Source organism: Blennius ocellaris (genome assembly GCF_963422515.1).
Source record: "Blennius ocellaris genome assembly, chromosome: 11".
Taxonomy (NCBI): Eukaryota; Metazoa; Chordata; class Actinopteri; order Blenniiformes; family Blenniidae; genus Blennius; species Blennius ocellaris.
Genome location: NC_137660.1, coordinates 9,319,194 through 9,340,594, shown reverse-complemented (window position 1 = coordinate 9,340,594; position 21,401 = coordinate 9,319,194). Strand labels below are relative to the sequence as shown.

The window sequence follows — 21,401 nt, the reverse complement described above, 5'->3', positions numbered from 1 at the left end:
ATTGCTTCATCATTTGGCACGGTAGGAAATACAGTCTGTGAGGTGACCGTGGGGATGTTACTGTTGGACTGGTCCTCGGTGAGGGCTGTGACATGTGCATCGGGTGGCGCGTGAACAAGTAAATAAAACAACAAGAAACAAATGTTTTTTTTTTAAAAAAGGGGAAAATGAACACACCAGGCCGATGAGAGTTCGCGGATATTTCACATGAGAGCTCACATTCATAAAATACAACAGAACAACACTATTGCACAAAGTCCTAGAGAATATCTCGGATAAAACGCCACCTTGATATTCTGACCTTTCCACCACTTTTCTCATTTTGTTGCGATTCCAGCCTTTCGGCTCTGCAGCGCCTCCTCCTGGCCTCAGCTGGGAAGCACTGAGGAGACGCTTCACACTGAAAAGAGTGAAACACAGAATATCAAAGTGTTTCCTTTAACATTCAATAAACTGCAAAACCCATTTAAAAGGGGTTAGTATAATTTACATCACAAGTTAAATTCCCAGAGGTGTTTCTAGTAATGTGAATAATAATTCATTGATCTGCAATGACACAGGTGTTACATTGTGAGTAGAAATGGCATTTGATGTTATTTAACTCTCATATTAGGAAATAAAACGCATTTCACACGCAGGACTGAGAGGAAAAATGGCAACAAGAAGAATGTGGTAGTACAATATATATATATATATACACTCTCAATAATGCTTATGCAACGAGTATTGCATTTGTAATCATGGTAAAAATAGAAGAATGCAGAGTTGTATTTCTATGACGGTTACATTAATTTTGCCACCCTGTAACAACTGCTACAAATTACTAGTATTTCACCTGGATAAGAATACCTGGATGTTTTTTGTTGTTGTTGTTGTTTTTTTTTAAAGCACAATAAATACTCAACATACCAAAGTCCTCTATTACTTGTCTGTCTCGCCATTAACAAATCACAGAAGCAAATCCCACAGAGTGAGCACCTCTCGGTGCTGCCAAATCAATCAAGTAGGTGCAATCAATGACTGTTTCAATAACAAGAAAGAGAACGATCCTGTCTTCTGCTCTCCACGGCCCCGACCAGAGGAGGCACCATGCAGGGGGAGGGTTGTTGTAAATTTTTTTTTTTTTTTTTGGGAAAGGCTTTGTAAATAAAGCTCACTTCAAGATCTAGAAGAACAGATTAGTTGTGTTGACTGCTGGGGAGTGGGGAAGGGAACACCTCCACCTCAGGTCTCCTTTAAAACTGGACCTCCCTCCTCACCCACAGTGCACCCAACCCCCTGGAGAAGTGGCAAAAACAAATTACATGACTGATCCAGAGATCAATAAGGCTCCTATCAGAGTCAAACTCTGATTTTTTATTTTATTTTTTATTTTTTTTAAAGATTGCTTCCCGTTATGTGAAGATGAGGAGTCACATAACCACCTTCCTCAGACTGAACTCAGAGCATGGCACCGAACGGGGCGAGAGTGGTGGTGATGGTGGTCCGGGTAGGGGTGGTGGGTGGGGGGGTGGTGGGGCTTATATCCTGCGCAGTGGGTGCCACATGGACACGGGCTTCCTCAGGGTGGCAAGCATCTGGTTCCAGTGGGTGATCCCCATCCCGCTGGCCTCGGGCCCGATGATCACGTGACCCAGGTTCTCACCGCGGCCGTCGTCTGTGGCCTCGGCCGTCGTCACCCTCAGGGAGAGCTCCTGCAGGCAGACAGCGAGGCAGAGTCACCCGACCCGCTCTGGAAGCGTGACACACTGGTCCAAGCAGGTTATTAGGGAATGTGTTCAATACATGTGCCGAACTACTGTACAATCTGGTACTCAAACACACAATGAGCAGCGAAAAGGCAATTATTACGTAGTCCTGAAGGTGTGCGAAGTGATCGAACACAGGCAGGAAGTGACCCCAGTAAGATATTAAAGGATCTTATCTGGCAGGAAACATTTGAAAAGCAACAGAAAATGAACAGAAATGATTGAAACGGGGGGGGGGGGGGGGGGGCACAAATGATGCAATGACATAAAGGTACAAAATGACCTACAACAGACAAAAATGATTCTTGAAAAGAGAAAAACAAAATGACCAGGAGAAAGAAATGGAGCAGGAGTGGTGTACAATCTCAAAAAGAAAACAATGATCAGAACAATGACAGGAGAAGGAACAGGAAGATCAGAAAAAATGACCACGCTAAACAATCAACAGAAAGTTAACAAAATAAGAGACAATGTGATGAAAAACTCACAAAATATCCACAGTGACATGAAAATTGCCTCGGAGACACAAATTGACCAGAAACACACTAAACCACTACAAAGACATTCCATTTACATTAAACTCTAAAATATTTTATTGACCTTATTATTTCTTTCTTTCAACTATGAGCTGATTTCTCACTTGATAACTGCAAACTATCCACATTATAAAAGGTAAAAACAACCAAGGTACTATCAAGAGCTCTACACGATGACTCAAATCCTATTCCTACATAGATTTTACTCGATGGTGTGTCTGGACGCCTGTAAGATGGTGTTCAATCCTCCAAGAGACACTGAACAGCAGAGCTCAGACTTCAGTGCCTGTTCGCTCTCTCCCTGCCCTCTCATCCGGCTGACGCCGGCGGTCCGGCTGGGAGAATCACCTGCAGGACCAGGGACGGCACGGAGAAGATCATGGCTTCGTTGAAGATGGGGTTGGTGTCGTCCCGCTTCGTGGACGTCTTCTTCTTGCTAATCTTCTTGCCGTCTTGCAGGAGATACACTTTGACGAAGGGATCTGCGGGGAGAGGACGAGAAGAGTCTAGCCTGAGCAGGTGGCGGATCTGAGCCACGTCCACTTTTCAACATCTTAAGTTTGTGTCCCCGTTGGGAAAGTGGCGCTTCTTTCCAACCCGCAAGAACGACGCTTCAGCTTCTTGATCGCTATTTTATTCAATCCAAATCCCTGTCCTCTGAAAACGTATCTCTTGCAGTGACTCCTGGCTGGGACTGCAGTGTCTGTCTGGACATTGTTTTGGGATCTCATTTCATTTTAATTTACTCTGATAGTCTTCACCAAGGGTGTCAAACACAAAACCGGCCAGCAGGGGGCTCCAGGGGGCGAATGGTAAAACTTTCAAACAAAACATTGATTATTTTTCAACGAATTACTTAAGACGAGCGATACCATGGACGATAGCGCCCTTATTGTGAAAATACAAACTAGTATTAGCCTCACGGCCATGCCGTCAAGGTTAGTTTGTGAAAATCTGTATAACGCAACAGTGAGAGTTGTTTTTGGACATTTCAGATTTTTTTGCAGCAGAAGGAATAATGAAAATAGCTTCATGTTGAGATTGCAGTTATTTTTGTTCGTAATTGGCAGCAGGAAGCAGCCTGGTTCAGTAAAAGGTTTCTCTTTCCACAGTCTCATGTGGAATTGTTCAGTTTTCTCTGAATTATTGCCTAAATACATAAATAAAGTTGAATTGAATTGTTGTTGTTTTTTGGGATATACAGCATAGACATTTCCATCATGTCTACTCAACACACACAACAAAGAAAAAAACTTTGAAGTTTAAATTAAAAAGGTTATTTTGTCACTATTTAACCAGTCCGATGCACTCCTGAACTTATACTTGTTATTGGTCCTCATGATGTCATTTCTCATATATTTCATTTTGACTGCTTGTTTCTTTCATGTTGATTGAGGTTATTCAATTTTGTAAGCTTTTATTTTAAAAAGGGTTACATAAATAAAGACGCTATTACATTATTATGAAGTGTGACAGTGTTAATAGCTTTGTCTTCTCAGAACAGTGCTGGTGTCTTTTGTTGATGCTTTGTCTTCTTCTCATAAGTTCATAACTACAAGTTTGTTCGTCTCCACCTTTAACTCCAGTAAACAGTATTAGTGGCGTGCAACACAGACAACTGACGGCCAGAATGGACAGTATTATTATCTTCTGCTGCCAAATTAAATCAAACTATCTTTAAAAGAAAATTAATAGAAAACATTTAGGATTCATCAGATACACATACACACACACACACACACACACACTGACCTGCAGTGTTTTTGCTGTTGGTCCACACCAGGTTCTTACACTTGGCCACGACCACAGTGAGGCGCTCGGCTGTGGGCAAATAGCTGAGCGACAGCAGGATCTCACCGACTGCGTCCACAGCCTGCAGAGAGAGAGAACAGCCAAGTCAGGCCTCCTCTTCCTGCTTTGTGCTTTACAAACTTCAATTTACACTAAACGCGCCTAATGGAATCAATTTATCCTAAAATGTGAAATCTATACGTTACCAAGCCGCAGACAAAATGGAAAATTAAAGACACATTACAGCAGTTAAGGAAGTTCTGAACTACTCAAGCAGAAAATTGTGTTGAAACTCTGTGATTCTACTCGAAAGATAATTAGGCTGCACCACAACAGAAAAGGTCAAATTAGTAATGTGTCGAGGGTCTGCGAGTTATCAGTTAAGAGCAGATGATGAACTGGTAGGATCCTGGGTTCCCCCTGTGCTTGTGTAGGTTTTCTCTCTGTGATTTCTTTCAGGATAACGTGTGTGTGAGCGTCTGTCCTGAGTTGAATAAAGCAGTGGAGAAGACAAATTAACTGCTAGCTTAAATAACTACAGAGCATGTGATACTTTTAGTTAGTAAACAACAAGTTTTATATACACAGACACACTGGACCAACTACGTTGTGACAATGGAGGTATAATTAAAAGATTAATGTTCATCCTATCTCCTCTGCAGCTCCTGAATGTTTGTTTAATACCATGTGTCATTCATAAATAAAAATATCAAGTTGTAGTGTTCCTGTAACCAAATTGTATGTTGTATGAATTAATTTAGACAGAACAAAAGATACATCTATTCTTATCTAGATCACATTTAATGTAGTTTACGCTTAAATTAAATGTGATGTGAGTAAAGTCGGAGCTATGGTTACATTATTTAGATTTAAATTAAAATCCTGAAGTGTCCTTATATGTGGAAATAAATGAGGAAAAAATAATTAGTTTCCCCCGCTCAGTTTCTTCTCCTCTTCACCAGAGCAAAACACGCTACACCGCGTCACGCTACACAAATGTCCAAAATTTGAAATAGTCAAATGATAATGTTTTTTGTTTTGGAGGGTGGAATGAAGAGAATATTTAACCAAATTTGACCTATGTTATTAAAATAGTTTTCTAAACATACGCTTATTGAATTGCACGTGTAGTTCTGTTGAGCGTCCAGCAGAGGGAGGCAGACACCACTGTGCGCTCCTTAGCTTCTGGTACAAACTCTTTTTACATTCTTCAGTTGGAAGATTTGCCAGAATGAGTCAAACTCTATACTGAAGTCTAAGTACAGATTCTTTTCTGGTCACTGAAACAACAAAGTTCCAGCTTCTATGATGCTTTTCCTTCTTGAATCGTCCTCATAGACGTTAAAACACATAATGAGCCTGTTCTAAGAGAGTGAACGCGTGAAAAGTACAGATAGTCATCTTCAAATGTAAAGACTCAGTCAAAGGTTGTGTCAGGTATTGTGCAAATACTTCTTTAATGGAGTAACTGAGTACAACTATGTTACTTTCCACCACCAGTTGTTCTGCTGTGCTTTAAGTGTGTGCTCTATTCCTTACGCACCTTGTTGACGTCCTGTAAGTAGAGCCAGGCGTTGAACGGCCTGATGGTCAGGTCCAGGTCTGACAGCTTCAGCTCGGCCACGCCGGCACTGATGTTCCTCTCGTCGGTATCGATGCCGAACGCGGCGAAGCGCAGGCTGTACTCATCCAGCGTGGCCACGTCCATGGGGACGGAGAAGCGCTCGTCAAAGATCACGGTGAAGGCGTTCGCCTGGACCTGGAGGAAGAAGGGGAGAAAGACTGAATTCCTACGGGAGGGACTGATCTACTGAAGCTCTGTTCTCATCGCGAGGCATCTGACAGCCGAAGCGTTTTTCACAAAACGCTCACTAACTGAAAGCAGGATCCGAGTAAATCATCAAGTCATCATGAAGAGTATCAAGGAGCACGGTCATAATAAACCCTGACATCAGGACAGACAATCCAACCAGCTGAGTCTAACTTCAAGAAAACTTTTTACAAAATATCTGGAAACATTTGCGACGCCTACATTGCTTACAAGAGAAATGAAGCTCTACTGAGGGATGGATGTATGGCAGCAAGTCAGGGATCGAACAAGTGACCTTGACTTACCCCTCAACCTGAGCGACAGCTGTTTTCACTGAGGCGCTACTTTTTGATTATCCCCTTGTATCTGTCCGAGCCCAGTGAATTAGCACATACATTATTCATTTCCCCGTTGCCCTTGCAGGCGAAACGGGTTTTGCGTTGGAGGAGAGTCTGGGGCGCTTCGGGCTGCACCACGATCACTCCAGATCAAGTTGAGGGAAGCTGCTGCCGCATCATAACGCATGGACAGAAAGTTACCAGGCAACTGGCGGTACGAAGAGGAGAAGGTTTATTAATAGCCCCTTTTCACACCAATGTTGTTTTTTTTCCCTTCTTCTTCAACGTGTGAGATACAGTGAAGATGTATATCTGAGCTGAACACAGAGAAACGGAGTAAAACAGGCTGCTGGGGATGAATGCTGAAACCACGGCTTGCTGAACAATACGATAATTGTGAATTCAGAGCACAGGGGCGACAGATCAGCCTGGGTGGCTGACCTTGGATTGCTCTTCACGTCGAAAAAAAGAAATCTGAACTGCATCATAACAAGCCCAGCCGACACCCACGGAATGAAGGGAAGCTCCACGAAGGCACGAGGAGGCTTCAGGGGATGGCTCCCTCCTACCACAGTGTGAGGCTGTCTGCCTGACTCAGGGGATAACAGGGTCTGTGTGTGGTGGTGGTGGTGGTGGTTGGGGGGGGGCTGAGCTGATAAAATGAGAAAGAGGGATGTGTGTATGAGCTCCAGCAGACAGAACAAAAGGAGAAGCAGACGAATGCGAGTGCAAAACAGAGACAGGTGGATAAACGGGGAGAATGAAAGGTGAGGAGGAGGTAAAAGAAGGATGTGTGGGTGGAGGTGGTGGTGGTGGTGGTGGTGGTGGTGGTGGTGGGGGGGGGGGGTGATGGACAGGTGGAATAAAGAGGATAGAAGGAAATGAGTGAGGAAAAATAAAAAACCCGAGGGAGGGGGAAGCCTGCTTGACCGTCCAGCCAAGTGGAGCTGATGTCAGCATTTCCACAATACAGAATGAGGCGGTGGAGCTGCAGCGTGAGTGGCTGCTTCCATTATTATGACACCAAGCCAGGGCGGCATTAACACAACAGAACAACAAGGCCGACGGGGGGTGGTGGTGGGGGGGGGGGGGGTTCAGCCTGCATAGGCAGCCACAGCTATACCGCGACAGAGCGATGACTCACGGCAACGTGTGAGTTTTCTGGCAACTCTGCACTGAGAGCAGGAGGCGGGAGGCAGGTGGAGCAGATGGAGGCGTGCACAGACCCGCTCGCTGCTGTCGGAGAACTCGCTTCTTATCACAGTCAAGGCTCTCAGGGGGACATTTTTTGAAAACACGTCAAGAAGGTTTCAGAGAGCGAGCACAGTCTGAAGACGACCGGGTCGTCCTGGACTTCAGGACGAGCTCCATGAGGAGGAGAGCCGCCTGGTAGAAACGGTCCCTTCCATTCAGTCACTCCTTAACTTGTGATTTTCTTTTTAGTGATGCTATTATTCACTCATTTATCACCATGTGATCTACCAATCTATCTATTAATTCATCTGTAATGCCTTCTTTATTTTGATATAACTGTCTTTTTGTTTTGACTTTTAACAAATTGCTCATTCCCATCTATCTGTCTATCTATCTATCTATCTATCTATCTATCTATCTATCTATCTATCTATCTATCTATCTATCTATCTATCTATCTATCTATCTATCTATCTATCTATCTATCTATCTATCTATCTATCTATCTATCTATCTATCTATCTATCTATCTACCTATCTATTTGATGGTCTCTTCTTTCAGTTTAAAACTCCATTATTGAGACTATTCAGTAATCAAATGATATTTTATATTGATATTTTATAATTTATATTTAAAATGTAATTTAGTATTTTCATCATGTTTATTTGTGTTTCAGGCTCTGTTACGGAGACACACACACACACACACACACACACACACACACACACACACACACACACACACACACACACACACACACACACACACACACACACACACACACACACACATGGAGAGCCGGCGGTCTACAGGTGATAAATCGCTCTGAGCATCAGTCACATCTCCTCCTGATGACGGTTGCAGTGGTGAAATCAGCCTCCCTGCCTCCAGCCTCCCCGGGGACGGACCGCTCCAGCAAATGAAGTGGGCTCTTCCCACAGACGGGACGGCGCCGGCCTGTCAGGCTGCAGAGACGGAGCTCCTCGCCCTCGTATCACTGTCTCCGTCCTGATCTCAGCCAGGGCTGAAATCTTAAACACACTTCAAGACAAAGCCAAAACTGCCCCCTGAGCAGGAGACGGGGAGGATCAATGGCTATTCCTCTGCCACGGTGTCAGGGGCCCGCTTCTCTCTCCAACGCTGCCAAAGCTTGCCCAGCGTGGTTTGACTGCTAATCGCCCACGTGAGACGCTATTCTATTATTTTCATTCCGTTGTGTCCTGGATCTCGGCTTCATTGGGCAGGAGTGAAGCTGTTATGAGGAGAGTTTCCATCTCCACGTTTTAATGAAGGGATCTCTCACCCAGAATGGCCGTGACGCTGCATTACACTACCTGAAGGCAGGTAAACACATGTTTGAATGAGCATCAATGAACTGAATAAAAAGATTTTCTCAAGACGTGAAAACTGCAATTAGTACATGACGACTGCTATGACGAGTCATTTATAAGCTCCTGACAGTCAAAAGTAATTAGTTATCGAAAAAGCAATGTGTTACTTCAGTGTTGTAGTCAAGACCACGACCACGACCAAGACCTAAAGCATGAAAATGCAGTCTTGAGTATGAGAACAGCAGCGAGAACAATCAGCAAAAATCTCTACATGTCGTGGATTTAGTCTTATGTTGCTTTCTTGGACATTGTCTCTTCATTATGTGTCTCCTTCTCCTCCTCCTCACGGTTCCTGCTGTTTCATGGCTCGGCTTTTGTCATGTCGAAACTCTAACCTCACTGCATTGTGTTTAAATGTAATAAACAATAAAGAAGTGCTGACTTTTGATCATATGGCTTTCCGACTCAGTTTTGTTCTACACGTCTCCTTTTATTTGTTTTGTCTTTCCTTATAATGTCTGATGTGATTATGCTTATGCTTCATTTCTAATTGCAGTGCTGCCGTGACGTAGTTGAGGTGTTTAATGACTGATTCCCCCAATAGGTTCAAGTGAAGTTACGGAAGTGGGAAGGTCTAAAATCTGTATGCGTGCGTCTTAAGAGATCAGAAAAACACAACAATAAACCATAAATATGCAGCTGCAGGCAGGTCTCATGTCGGCAAGCTAATGTTTATTTAAGACGGCGAATGCATCTAAGCTACTGTGGTTCCAGAAACTTTCCCGTCAGGAGGACTGAGGTCATTTTGGATTTTATGAGATACTGTTCCTACTGCTGATGGTCTATTTATTGTAAATGTGGAGAGAAAGCAGCTCTGCAGCTCCGAAACAGTTTTCATCTATAGCAGAAGCAAAAAAACCAAACAAACCTCACAGTAATGACAGTAAGAGTAAAGGTCATTTGTTTCATTATCCCTAGTGGGTAATGCCACCAGTCTTACCCGTGTGACCCCCACGTTGAGCTCCTCCGACCCCAGCGACACCCTGATGAAGCAGCCCGGGAAATCCCCCTCCTCCTTCTCCAGCAGGTCCTTGCCCTGGTGCAGGGTGATGTGGAGCACTCCCACGCCGTGGCCCGGCTGCCGGGACTGCTCGAACTCCAGGGTCACCTCCAGCTGGCCCACGGTGAAGTCGTGGCCGAAGTTGTTGGCGATGGAGGAGATGGAGCTGAGCGAGTCGGTGGAGATGGAACGGTTGAGCTGAGCCAGGCCGGTGGGGTCCAGCTCCCGGCTCATCAGCTCCAGGTGGCCCAGGTCCCTGAAGCCGTCCGGGGTGTCGCCCAGGGCCAGGCTGGGCTTACGGCTGGAGGCGGTGGAGGTCCGGCGGTGGTTGTTGGCTGCCACTCTCTACAAGTTGGGACACCACAGAAAAGATTAGAGCTTCAACCATGACGACGGAGGCGAAGGCGTCGGTCTGTCTTCTGGGTTCGTTGCATAATTTGGTACATTTCCAGGGAGCTTGGGTTTGGGAAGCAGTACCACTGATGTCCTGTGGGGGCAGTATGAGCAATATCGCTCAACAGACAACAAAAATAAGAGTGTTCAATGAAAGACTGTGTGAACGTGTGCATGGATACACTCCAAAAAATAATTAGTTGAGTTAATGTAATTTAATCACGCTGCACATATCCATCTATGCAGATTAAGTAGATTGAGTCACTTTTAATTACGTTATCAGAACAACATGTATTAGAACGATGTTTAACAAAGAGAAATTCAACAAACGCATGTTAATCGAACATATTGTTTGTTTGTAAATCAAACAACTGCCTTGATTTTTGTAGATTTCTTTTTCCAGTGTACAAACAAATCTATAACATTACATGGCCTGGACATCGGAATGAAAAAAAACTATCGAAATTTGTTGGTAGATCGTACAATACTCTATATTGCACTTCCCCCTACTGTCTATTTACAAAGGTAAACTGGTGAGCGTGATAAACGTGAGTTTCAAACATTCTCATGTCTTTTACATCAGTGTAGTCGTTAATCAATACAAGTAATTTAAAACAAATAGCATATGTTTGGAACTAATGTAAATCCTGTATGATTGAGATGAGCACAAAATTTATATAAAATCTAAATAGAAAAACATCGTACTTTCTAAATTTTTTTCACGTATTTGGAATCTGTAGCTCTGAAGTTGTACAAAAATGAATTCCAAATCCACAATCATTGCAAAATCCAACAATCTTTAACATATAGCAAAAAAAAATACCAGAACGTCTATCAACAGAGATGCTAAGTGCAGGTTATATGTGCTTTTTGAAGTATACGTTTTGAGAATGTGGTTGATTTTTGGGTACAGCTGAATATTAAATGTCTTGGATGTCATTTGCTTGTAAAAATCTAATATTTCCAGGCTTTAGCACACATACAGTACTTAAAAAAAAATAAATGGTTGGTATCATCTTTGACTCCGTACAATGAGAAAGTAGTAAAACGTTAGGATCTGACCTTGGATTTTCTGACTAAATCAACTCTAATAACGGGAACGTCACACTTCTTTGGAGCATTACTTCACCTTTTGTCGGACTTCTGAGAAGGAGTTGCCATATTTCTCTTGCAGGTATCGATAGTCAAAGTTGGGGAAGGGGGACGGAGCGGGGAACGTTCCAGATTTCCACAGTTTCCAGATGTTGAGCCCGGCCACGCCCAGCAGCACCAAGAAGCCCACCAGGTAGATGCCCACCTCCCAGCCCGGCGGGTTTCGCACCACTGGAACAGACCAGCACTTTTCAACTGTGTCATGTAAACTGGTGAAATGCTCCTTATTACAGTAACTAGTTCCTTCAGAGAGCAAAGCAACTGCTGTATTAGTCAGTTAACTCAAAACGTACCGGCAAAAATTATGTGATGTTATTGTAGGAATTTCATACATTAGCACACATACAGTTTAAACTACTTAACAAAGTAACAAAAATGTTTTCTTTTTATTCTCGATTTAGTTTATTGCTGTAATAATCTTTGGAATGCTGTAATAGTAGATTTATACAGACGTCCTTCATGTTGGCAGGTGAATCAGAGTTTTGAGAAATGGTGAAATAAAGAAATAAAGACACCAGCTGCAGCTACATTACATGTTTACACTACATTTTCAATTAGAAACGTGCAATTTTTCGTTGCTCGGAGCCACTGGAAAAGCAACTTTTTGAAAACAGTTCCACATCCAGATGAGACCTGAGGATAATAGTTACCAAAAATAGTGTTAGTAGTTATACTGTAGTCGCATTTCATCAGCAGGAGCATGAGGCTTGCACATTTCAATGCACACAGATTGGAAGAACGTGAGGAGGAGGAAGTGTTTCTTTCTCTTCACACCAGCAGGAGTCTGAACAAGCTCACAGTCGCTGAGCGCAGCCGGGCGGTTTCAGGCCTCCTCGTTGAGCTGTGAACGGTGTTGACAGCCAGGAGTCGGGACGCATAACATTTCATGTCTGATCGGACGAAATGTGGATAAATACAAAACGTCGCTGACAATTAATTGTTGTTGCATCTCATGTGTGCATCTCAGAGGGATTATGGATGAGATTACGCACGTCGGGCCGCCTCAGGAGGATGAATCTTTCCTGTGGGAGGACATTTACAGCCTTACCTCGGCCTTTTATCACAAGATACACGACATCAACAACCTTCAGTGAGCGACACACAAAGCCCGAAGTGAGGCGACTGCATTGAACGAATAAATGAAAAAGTGCCTCATCTGTCACACCACACACACACACACACACACACACACCCACCCATCAGTGTGTTTGAAGGTCCAGCTCTTGAGCCGTCACACGAGGCGAGATAATCCCGAGAAAAAAAAAAAAAAGAAACAAGGTGTTCTTCACTCACCACTTAGATGGTACCCTGGTAAATCCCCACCGTCAGCCGAGGACATGGTGCTGCAGCCAGCCTGCACCAACACACACAAAAACAACAATCTGCTCAGATTTACATCACTGATATTAAAAAAAGACATTATTATGTAATTCATCTCGAACTGCAGCTACAAGCCGGCTGGATCAGTTTGCTGGGTTGTGCATTCATGGGTGATGATGATGATGATGATGATCACGCCCTTTTGAAGCACTGCATTGAAAGCATCTTTGCAGTGCATCATTTCACAAAAGAGGAATGAAGTCAGCGGCGTGCAACCTGTGGCTCCTCAGCCGCTCTGCAGTGGTTCCCACTATATTCACTATATTCATCAAATATATGTGAAGAAACATCAGATTCTTTTTTTATTTCACGCCTGTGAACACGATGCAGAAATGCTTCTGTCATTTAAATGGTCAGAAGAAAAATGGAAAACTGTTCCGAGGTCAGACAAGTCAACATTTGATGTTGTTATTGGGAACCATGGAGGCTGTTTCCTCCAGTCGAAAGAGGAGAAGAACCATCAGTTCAAAAGTTTGCCGTCTGAACAGAACAGAAAACAGACATTTTAAAAGGTCATGAATTGGAAAAAAACAAAACAATAATAACAGTTGCAGATTTCTAGACTGCCTCTAAGAAAATTATATGAAATATTGGATCCATCAAAGAAAAGAATGAGAGTGAACGAGAGGGCACTGCTGTCACACGGCCATATCTAGTCTCTCCTGGATGACATGGAACGATATGCACGTCGACTCCTAGCCTGAACTCTACGGTGTGTTTTTATGGAACCGATGCAACAGCTGGCAGCCGGGACATTTATGTCCTTATTGGAAGATCCCGCGGCTTCTCCATTCAGACGACATCTCTTTGAGTGAAGACCATTCACACTTCAAGGAAACAATCCTGAAGCAGATACTGCATTCATCACAACGGCGCGGCTTCATCGCAGCAGGTCTGGATCGCCAGGAGACAACAGCAGCAATGAATCACACCTTTGACAAAGGAGTGCTGCTGAAGCTCCGATCCTCTCCTTCTGTCCCGTCACACAACATCTTTCTTTTTAAACATGGAGGATGAGCAGGCATTCTGTATGGACCGACAAGCCCTCCGCATTTATTCACTTGTTTTATTTGCTCTGTGGACATTTCAAAGCAGGAGCCACTTTAGGGCTGAATTCATTTTTTTTTAATAGATTTCTTCGGAGCAGCATTACATGAGAAGACATCCCATTGTCTTCCATTAACATGCACACGTCCATACATCTGAACCGGTACATGTACGCACTGCTGCAATGAGTTGCACAATGTGCTACTAATGAAGCGGTGTGTGAGTGGGAGATTTGATTTACGGGGATTTTGCTCTGCGAAAAAATAATCAGGAAGGACCAGACCAGAGGAGGGGGGTGTGTCCCTTCATCGGTGGACAAACTGCATCCACTCCCTGGCCTCTCTGAAGACCTGTCCTCATTACTGTCTTCAATACGGCACCAAGGCTGCTTGTGAAATGACAAACAAGAAAAAATGTTTTCCTGTCCTCCTCTGCAAAGTGAAAAAACAAAAACAAAAAACAAAAACAGGGTCGCTGGTGTGTGACTCATTCTCCCCTTCCTCCTCCTCCTCCTCCTCCTCCTCCTCCTCTTCCTCCTCCTCGCTTGTTGGATTCTCCCCATATCTCAGCTGCTTTGGGGAAACGGGAGCATTACACTAATGATATAGAAAGAAACTAGGGGGGGGTTCAGGTGTGTGTGTGTGTGTGTGTGTGTGTGTGTGTGTGTGTGTGTGTGTGTGTGTGTGTGTGTGTGTGTGTGTGTGTGTGTGTGTGTGTGTGTGTGTGTGTGTGTGTGTGTGTGTGTGTCAGTTCTGCTGAACAGACCACAACCACGCAGGCCAATTAAATTGGCTGACGCAGTGCAGGCCCACTGATGGCTGCTGATGTGCCATTAGCAAAAGACACGGGAAAACCTGAAGCCCCCCAAGTACGGCTCACATCCAGGTCCAGGAGGGAAGTGAGCGAGGAAGAGGAAGGTGGGATCCAGAACTGGCAGTAACATTTAAAAAAAAAAAAAAAAGAGGAAGGAGAGTGAGACAGTGTTTCAGATTGATTTAGTGAACAACAATGAGGCGGCGTAGGCGTCGGGTCGCCTCGGGGGGCCGAAAGCTGCACAATGCTAACAAATGTTAAACAGGCCAGAAATAGAAGTGCACTTGAAAACAAGCAGACACTTTCTACAGACCGCAAAAGTCTGTTAAACACTCCAGTGGCAGCAGGTTGGATCAGAATGAAACACATCATTGAAACCTGAGAGCCTCATCATCTATTTAAATGGAAACTTACAACACATCTCTTGAGTTGAAACTGTTTTAATATATTTGATTTAATCTTTCACTGAGTGTTTATATAAACCATGTTTTCACTTCCCTTTTATCAGTTAGATTATGGTTGATTTCTTTTACATTAATTTACCATCTAACCACCTTTTTCCATGTCTGTATGTGTTTTATATGCATGTTACAAATACATATATTGTAGGTCCGAATGCTTTATTAGACCAATTACATTTTATTGTCAGAAAGATGATATATTGTATGATTAATTGATTGATTGACTTTACCATCAACCATAAAAAGCAGCCAATGGTCAAATGGGCTGCTCTTCCATGCAACATTGACCCCAAAGCTTCCCTGAAGAAAGACACTCATATAAACGTATTATGCTCTACAATGTGCAGGATGGATGTCATGAACTTATGTGCTATAAGTTTAATATAAATACAGACATGACTCCCCGTCCATATCCTCCTGGGACTTGCTCGCTTTATAGAATCACTCATTACAACAATCCAACAGGAGAGCGCATTTGTCGCCATGGAAACTATAGGATTACAAGGTTATTTGGTCCACCACACCATTCCTTCCATCGTTTGTCATGGTTGATCGAATTGCTTCATGTTATCACTGTTTGACACATATAGACACATTTTGCAATTTACGTGTGCCCCTCCCCCCCTCCCCCCGACCTTTGACCCCAAATCACAAACTAGGGTAATAATGTCAGGGTATCATGTGGCACATCAGAGAATAGGGGTTTGAACATTTTGGCATTGGTGTGACATCAATCGGATTAAAAGTGACCGTGTTATGATGAAAAATACTTTTTGTTTACCTTTTTGTGACCCTGACCTTGACCTTTGACCCAATCGCTCTCAAAATCTACAAATGCTCTCTGAAAATTTAATACAATTCAGGTCAATAGCTTTTTGTAAAAAGCTGGTAACGTACAGACGTACAAACCAATAGATACATACAGGCGGACAAAAACATGACTTTTGTAGGTAACAACAGCGCCAACTGGGGGCCAAGCATACCAGCTACAACGATTTCAGAGTTTCGGTTGTTTCCATGTAAATTGACATCGTTTTCAAACTATTTTGTCAAATGAAAATGCAAAAACAACAGGTTTTCACTTGAAAACGCTAGCGTGTAAACAGGGCCTGAATCTGAGCTGACGACCGGTATGCCAAACATCAAAACCAAGAATATAAAATATAAGAATACACTGCCTGTCACATCAGGTGATCGACAAATCAGGTGAAGTCATCTGGAACCATTTTATGTGCAAGTTGAGAAAAGAAGGAGCCAGAGGGGTTCTATGTAGTTTTCACTACGCGGTAATTTGTAAGCCATCATTTGAATGTTGTGTTGATGGATTGATGTATATAGAAGCAGCAGTGACTCTGTAGTACGACATGAGACTCCTTGTTGGGACAGTTCAATATTTCTGCACATCTTTATTCCAAGTCAACCCAAAATCACACGATGTGGGCCCGCTTTAATTCCCTTCAATTTCTCCATATTGTACACAGTGCAAAAAACATGCCTTCAAACCCAGCTAATGTAGAGCTTACATGATTTGAAAGCAAATTCAGAGCAATTCTCTTGAATTTACGAATGAAGAAATGACGGCTGCACAGAGAGAGAGAGGGAGAGAGAGAGAGAGAGAGAGAGAGAGAGAGAGAGAGAGAGAGAGAGAGAGAGAGAGAGAGAGAGAGAGAGAGAGAGCAGAGTCCTGGCAGGGACGTCCAGCCGAAGGGAAGCCTCCACTTGAAGGGTTGGAGAAACGACCACGTTGGTATAAAAGAACACAGCAGTGCCTGTGCTCCAGAGACTCCAGAGGGGAGAATCAGGCTTTTCCCACCTCTCAATTACACTTTGATCCACGGAGACGTGACGGGGACGAGAGCAGCTCCCCTTCCAAACCGCAGCCGTCGGATACGTCGCCTCCTCCAGATCGGAGGCTCCCCCCCTCGGCTGACGGCTCATTAACACACACAGATGATCTCCCGCATGTGAAGAACACAGAATCGCCAAATAGAATTTCCCAGGGTTGCGAGGAGGCTGTCAGACGACGGCCCAATTACAGCTTTAATCACAGCAAGTGTTTTTATTTTCCATCGAGGTCAAACTTAATCACAGCTGCTGCAAACAGATGATAGAAAACTTTGAAAGTCAAACTCAATTCATTGTTTTATTTGGAGGTTGACTCAAAGGTTTATCTAAAGCCCGGGAAGCTTCTCACCTTGAATCTTTTGAACGTACTTCTGTTGCACATTGAACTGTCCTGCGGTTGAGATTAATTCCACAATGAAGATTTTTGTCCAATAACTAATTGTGATAAAGAATAAGCCCTGGTTTTGTATGATGAGCTCACCTGATGGGTGTGCATTTGTATTTCTAGTTTTAGTCTTTGATGCTTTAACACTTTTATGGTGCCACTTTGTTAAAAGTCAAAGTAATTAAGCAGAGGAAAGGTTCAGGCATCCAGGAAAACACTTAGAAACACTCCTCAAAGCTGGTTTGAGCCATAAACACCCCCTCTCTCTTTCTTACTGCTCTATTGACTCAAAGCCAGACCATCACAAACCTTAAATCCCTTTGTTAAATCCCTTTGTAAGATTATGCTGCTTGTCTGAGTTTCCTTCATGGCAGATGTTGTACATCAAAGCTCCTTATTTTGAGGGCAGTGCTGACATTGAGGTTTCCACATGTTTGAAGGTCAGATTAATGATAAAGGAAAGGTTTCGGGTCTTAATTAAAGCTGCGTTTAGGCAGAAGTGGAAGTTTCATCCCAGTACTGGATGTTTTCAATGTATCTCTGCTCCTGAATCTAATGGATGATTTCAGCTCGGTTTTTATTTGTGTCCACGTAGGGCAATTAATGTGATGATGAGTCTCAGTTTAATAACCTTTGTTGAAGGGGAGACGGTGAAACCATAATAAAACTAAACTACTAAGTTCCAGGTGAATCAATGAAAATGTATTTATTGGTTAATCACACTATGCTTTATGAATTATTAACAATTATTGCTCTCTTCTTTCACATTTAAAATTCTGTCATTTCCAATTTGCAGAGCATGAATACTCAGTAGAGAAGCACAATTTAGTTTTATGTTGATAATGGGATTGTGATACATTTGTGATATATTGGATATTTATTACCAATTTAATATTTGTAATCAGGATGCTGTCGTTTGTATTCTTGCTTCAACTCTTGGTGTGGCTGTAATAAAAACATACTGCACAAGTTTGCTGTAGAATTGTTTATTTTTTTTAATTCTTATTTTTTATTATTATCATCATTGTTGAGCGGGTTTATTAATTACTGGATAATTATTTTGGAAGTTATTGTAAAGTTTTCATCATTCTATGAACAAACTTGCAGAACTCGATTGTTTTGTTTTACTTTTTTTTTTTTTTTTTACCTTCTTTGTAGTAGTTTGATCAGATCAGTTTGAATGTTTCTGAGCAGGAAGATACAAACTGAGCCCTGCAACACTGAGTAGGTTTCTCTGAGGTCTCCTCCAGTCACACAGCAGGACTCCTGGTCAGACACGACCAAGCTGCTGCACACATGCACACACCTGCAGGAAGCAAACCAGGGAAGCCTCCTGCTGCAGCTGCATATTAAAGCAGGTTTGATCAATAAGAGCAGACATGCTGATTTATGCTCGGCCTCATTCTCTTTCCAACACGTACCGATGGAAACACAGAGGGAGGAGAGACGAGAACCAGCTGATATTTGAGAATGAAAGAGGGCTGAGTGTGTGTGGTGAGAAAGCATTAAGAGGGACGGAGAGAGGAGAGGAAGAAGAGGATGAGGATGAGGAGCAGCGCAGGCCTGTCAGCAGATCTCATACTCTTTCTCGCTCGCTCTTCCAACAACTGACCAATCACTTCGGCTTTTAATCTCGCCCATTGACTCATAATCAAATTAACCGGCTCGCTGCTGAGCTGCAGGACGCCTGACAGAACAGCAGAACAACACATCTCCTCCAACCTTCCCTCCGTCACTCCTTCCCTCCGTCACTCCGTCCGTCTATCTGAATCTCCAGTTCAGACGTCTGCTGTGCTGCACAGCGGCAGGAAGAATCTGCACGGTGCAACTCCATCAATCCTTCAGAGCTCAAACTTTACGTCTGCGTTACTTTCTCCAAATCATAAAAAGGGGGGCTGAGTTATAATTGAACTCACTGCTGCTCGATAATAATAGATCTTTGATGAAAAAGCCCTTATTTACATAGACTTAACCCTTTATCAGGTAACTGAGCAGGTTTAGGTTCAGTTTATGTGACGTTTCAAGTGAAAACGCATTGTTTTGGGTTTTTCCTTTCAGAAACTTTCCCATTTACACCTGCAACATTTTCGAAAACAATGTCTGTATACATGGAAACGGCAGAATCACTCAACATGATGTAGTTAGCATATTGGGCCACTAGTTAGCACATTTTTTTTTTTTTTGTAATAAACACCCACGCAGAGAACATTACACTATAAACATCAATAATGCAGCAGTACACTACAAACATTTTGGCTCCTAAAAAATGTCTTTCTTCATCATCTTATAGACTCACTCAGTAACTGCTGGATGAAAAAAAAAAACGTGTTTCCATGTATGCAGATGACTGTGTGGTAAATGTTGGAGAAGTGCTGTTGAATTAAAAAGCGTGAGCAGAACAAACACTCTCGACTCCTCCATTGTTATTGTTGATCTATAAATATTATTGCCAATGCAGGAAAACACAGTCAATAGTTTTTAGTTCAGGGGCCACATCCAGCTCATTATCATATAAAAAGAGTGCCATAATAACCTTTAAATTGAAACTTTTATGTTTTTCTTAGTTGTGGCAGAGCATATATGATAATGATGAATACTACTATCTCAACATAAAGCCAATTTTAATTAAACCTTTACGTGTAAAATACCCTGAAAAACTCTATAATTAATCCTACATTCTCTGTAAAAGCACTCGAAGATGACAAAATAAAATAAAATGTCATTGTTTGGACAGAGACCAGTGTGAAACCGCACGTCTTGATGCTCAATTCTGATTTTTTTTTCTAGGATCCAATTTTTTTTTGCGTGATCATTTCAAACATGAGCTGCCAAAGTGAACCGTGATCAAACCCGATGGTTTCAGGCCTCAGAGCGCACGCTCAGAAGACACAATTGACCAAAGTAAATATGGATGGCATTCCGGTCAGCACCCGGGGTTGCCAGATGTGACTCACCGTTCTCCAACCTAAACAACGTCAAACCCACACACCTCAATTAAAACCAGTCCAAATGTCAGCCTGTGTAGGAATCATGTTAAAACCATGCAAACTATAAAAACACACAAATACATGAAATGAAGTTCAAATGGAAGAGAGTGTGGCTCCTCAGTTGGGGGATACCCGCCATATCTGGCAACACAAGTCTCATTTCCCCGCAGCGTGAACGAGGCCCCGGTCATGCAAGCCGAGCCTCATATGGAGGTTTTCTCCAGGTACTTTCCTCTCGCTCACTGATGTGTCAGCAATTTTCATCCACCCTTCAGCTCCAGCTGTGAAAGACAGTGAGATAAATGCCTGAATGCACTCAGTAGAAAAAAAAAAAAAAAAAAGAAGAAGATGTTTCAAAATCAATTTCATTTGAAAGTGGAATTGATGGAGAAGGCGTCCCCGAGTGTAACAGTGAGCGGGGGTTGGATTGTTTGTGCTGCTGAATTTCATTACTTAGTGGAGAGCTCCTTAAATAACTCCAGTAAGGAGAATTTGATTTGTCTCCCAAAAATGTGGACGTTGGATATTTTCACTGCTTCTTCGTTCATGTGGCTGATTGACGAGTTTCTGACAAAAAAATAAATAAAAACATAAACCCTCACGCTTCTTTCTACGTGACATCAGAGCGTCCGAAAGGCTAAAACGTGGCAGAGGGAGGACACGTCCGGAGCTGTTGGGGTTTGCTTCACTCCTCCTGATGAAACATGACAGGAAACATGTGACCTCACGGCAGCAGCTTTAAATTGCAGCACCGTTTTGTCGAGTGTTTCCACACCTGAAAGAACTTCGTCGGGTTTGGAATCCCGAGGCCTTGCTCTGCTTCCTCGACGTCGACGCTAAATCATATGAGATTTGTTACCTCAGCCTATTACCTAATTATGCTGACTCGGGACGAGATTAACTACCTTTCAAGGCGGCGTACGCGGGACAGGGAAAAACCATCACTTAAACCTAACTTAAGGTTAAGGGAAAAGGTTTATTCACCTTCTATTATGTCAAAAATGGAAGAAACAGAAGATCTACCAAAGTAATACAGCGCTACGACGCCTTTTTCTGGTAAAAAAAAAAGTAATGTAATTTCCACGACTTCCACTACAATGCAGCTTATCAGGAGGAATCCTTCACACAT

At 42.9% G+C, this 21,401-nt stretch overlaps 1 protein-coding gene across 1 annotated transcript in view; it reads right to left on the bottom strand.

The window, feature by feature from the left end:
- Nucleotides 1-1,434: 1,434 nt before the first annotated feature.
- syt12 (synaptotagmin XII) overlaps nucleotides 1,435-21,401 on the bottom strand; it is a 23,502-nt gene continuing 3,535 nt past the window's right edge. The window contains exons 2-8 of the mRNA XM_080504372.1: nucleotides 12,648-12,708; nucleotides 11,332-11,525; nucleotides 9,750-10,154; nucleotides 5,619-5,834; nucleotides 4,037-4,157; nucleotides 2,633-2,766; nucleotides 1,435-1,694 (exon numbers count right to left, since the gene is read on the bottom strand). Of these exons, the coding sequence (XP_080360498.1) occupies nucleotides 1,521-1,694; nucleotides 2,633-2,766; nucleotides 4,037-4,157; nucleotides 5,619-5,834; nucleotides 9,750-10,154; nucleotides 11,332-11,525; nucleotides 12,648-12,693 (1,290 nt within the window). The 5' untranslated portion in view covers nucleotides 12,694-12,708 and the 3' untranslated portion in view covers nucleotides 1,435-1,520. The remainder of the gene's footprint in view (nucleotides 1,695-2,632; nucleotides 2,767-4,036; nucleotides 4,158-5,618; nucleotides 5,835-9,749; nucleotides 10,155-11,331; nucleotides 11,526-12,647; nucleotides 12,709-21,401) is intronic.